Below are 2,257 nucleotides of genomic sequence, written 5' to 3' on the forward strand. Positions count from 1 at the left end.
CCACACATCCACACATCTTAAACTTTACACCTCGTTTTCCATCATGCACATATATCCTCGTTCGTTCATGTGAGTGGAAACTTTGCCACGTGGCACACGATCCACACAACACACATACGATAGTTTTAGGGGTTAAGGTTCTTTATTCAAGTTTTGGTTAACGGAAGGATAGGGTTGTTTTCGCAAGCGCTCTGGGTGCTTTAGGGGGTTTCTAACCCATATAGAGCAGTGTATTCCGCGTTGCAAACAACCTATCAGCTCTAATCCACTGCATAACACGCCCTTTTGCAATTCCTGTTGCTCTATGTTTCTGGCGCACAAAAGCTACTAGTGGTGACTCGGGTTCACCTCGCAGCCTACGAAACTCGTGAATGTACAAGGCGTAGTATTTACCAAGTCTCATGTTTAAGGGGTACTGGTTTGATGTGGGTTGGAGATACCTATCCAGTAGCGTCCTATACTTGTCGGGCAGTTCCAAGTGACTCACATTCATGAAATCCCGCAACCCCCCGGTCCCAAATCGCACCGGTTTCTTGGTTGCCGTTGTGACCTGGGGTAAAAAACAGGCGTGCCTTTCACTTGTAATAGGATTCAGACGTTCACTGCATTTGAGGCACGAAAACTCAAACGCCTGTAGTAAATGCTTGGATATAGGGTTCCGAGCAAGCACCACTCTGGGTTCGCGGCAGTTGGGACACGCGTCACTCGGTAGTTTGTTGCAACATGTAACACACATGATAAATGTGCAACACACTGTAGTGGTCACCGTATGTGAAACGCAGGTGCACACGCCACAGGTAAACATGTGTTCGCGTATCAATTCCATACTAAGGTTCACCCGGTGGTCATCCTCAGTAACCTGTACAGGTATTGCTGACCCACCCGTATTACCAGTAGCGGTCGTGGTAGTGCCAAGTTTTTGAGGTTCGGTTCGAGGTGGTGGTTTGAGATCATTGGTCTGGTGTATCGTGTGTATGGGGCCCAGTAGACACATTTGTATCACTGCCGTGGGCATCTTGGGTTCGTCAGACGTCGTTCCTTGTTCGTGACGTACCACCCTCGTTATAGGTTCGGAGCCCGTGAGATCAATGTACGACGTGAACCCATTCCCAAACCCACCGAGGTCGCTGCTACTACCATTGTTGGACGTCATGATTATCAGGGGGTGGGCAACAAAAATATACTTGTGACTGCTCGTTGACGGCTGCGTCTTATCTATATATACCCAGACGCGACTATCGTAAAGTATGGTTGACCGGTGAGGTCCGATCGGTGAACACCCCCGGGGTCGGGTATACTTTCACCCCAAACTCCTAAACCCCCAAACAAAAGTAGTTGGTATATATATGGCGAGTAAGTGTTCATTATAAGTCACACTCACACCCCAAACCCAAATTGTGCAAAACCCACTCTCCGCTTTTGCGCCTACTGATTTTAAAAATGGTCAAGTCGTTTAAGGACTCCATCAGGGCGGACCTACTGGACTACCAGGGTCACTTTACCAAACACGTTGATATGTGTGTGGAAGGTTGGTTGAATCGTAATGTCATTAACCTCCTCAACATTGCCAGGGACCTCCAGGCGACAGGCGTTGTGCCCGACACCGAGAAAACGTTTGAGAATACAATGAAACTCTTGAGGGTGTGCTACGACCGAACGACCAATGTTATTGTGTGGAACAACGTTTTTGTATTGCTAATACATCGGGAATTGAAGAACGACGATCGCATAGCTCGGATTATCGATAGCTGGAAATTCAGCCACGTCTTCCACTCTGGACCTATGGACCCAGTTCCACCCAAGGTCGAGGTAACCGCTAAAAGAAACTATCGCAAGATGAGGTGTGGGGTTACAAAGAAAGACGGCAAGTCGTGCAAGCAGAGAATCATCAAAGCCCCCTATACCTGTCGGCATCACAGGACCCCTCCGGTTGTTTAACTTTCGTTTCGCAACGACTAAACCCTAATCCCAAATCTCTAAACCCCAAACTCTAAAACCCCAAACTCTAAATAAAAACCCCTTTACCCTAAAACATAAACCCTCGTCTTGATAAAAGCCCTAAACACAAACCACTTGTTATACACATGAGTCATTAGTACCTGTTTAAGGGATGTGGGGTTTTTCCTAGCCAGTTTAGGGCTTGACTGTAACCGGGTGGTTCACCGATCGCCCCTTACCGGTCAACCACCCATAATCGGTGCCCCATTTTGCCGACGCGACTAGTATAAAACCGTAGTCTCGATCCAGCTCAACATCA

At 47.7% G+C, this 2,257-nt stretch overlaps 2 protein-coding genes across 2 annotated transcripts; one reads left to right on the forward strand and one right to left on the reverse strand.

Annotated features, from left to right (window-relative positions):
- Window positions 1-211: 211 nt before the first annotated feature.
- On the reverse strand, window positions 212-1,153 carry SARC_14514 (hypothetical protein; the record flags this gene model as incomplete). Its single annotated transcript, XM_014291351.1, has 1 exon — window positions 212-1,153. The coding sequence occupies one exon, from the start codon at window positions 1,151-1,153 to the stop codon at window positions 212-214; it is 942 nt and encodes a 313-aa protein (XP_014146826.1).
- A 287-nt stretch (window positions 1,154-1,440) lies between these two features.
- SARC_14515 (hypothetical protein) lies at window positions 1,441-1,735 on the forward strand (the record flags this gene model as incomplete). The annotated part of the gene is made up of 1 exon (XM_014291352.1): window positions 1,441-1,735. A coding segment is annotated over one exon (295 nt), but the record flags the coding sequence as incomplete, so codon positions are not given.
- Between the last annotated feature and the right edge of the window lie 522 nt (window positions 1,736-2,257).

The sequence above is a fragment of the Sphaeroforma arctica genome (genome assembly GCF_001186125.1).
Source record: "Sphaeroforma arctica JP610 unplaced genomic scaffold supercont1.4722, whole genome shotgun sequence".
Lineage (NCBI taxonomy): Eukaryota > Ichthyosporea > Ichthyophonida > Sphaeroforma > Sphaeroforma arctica.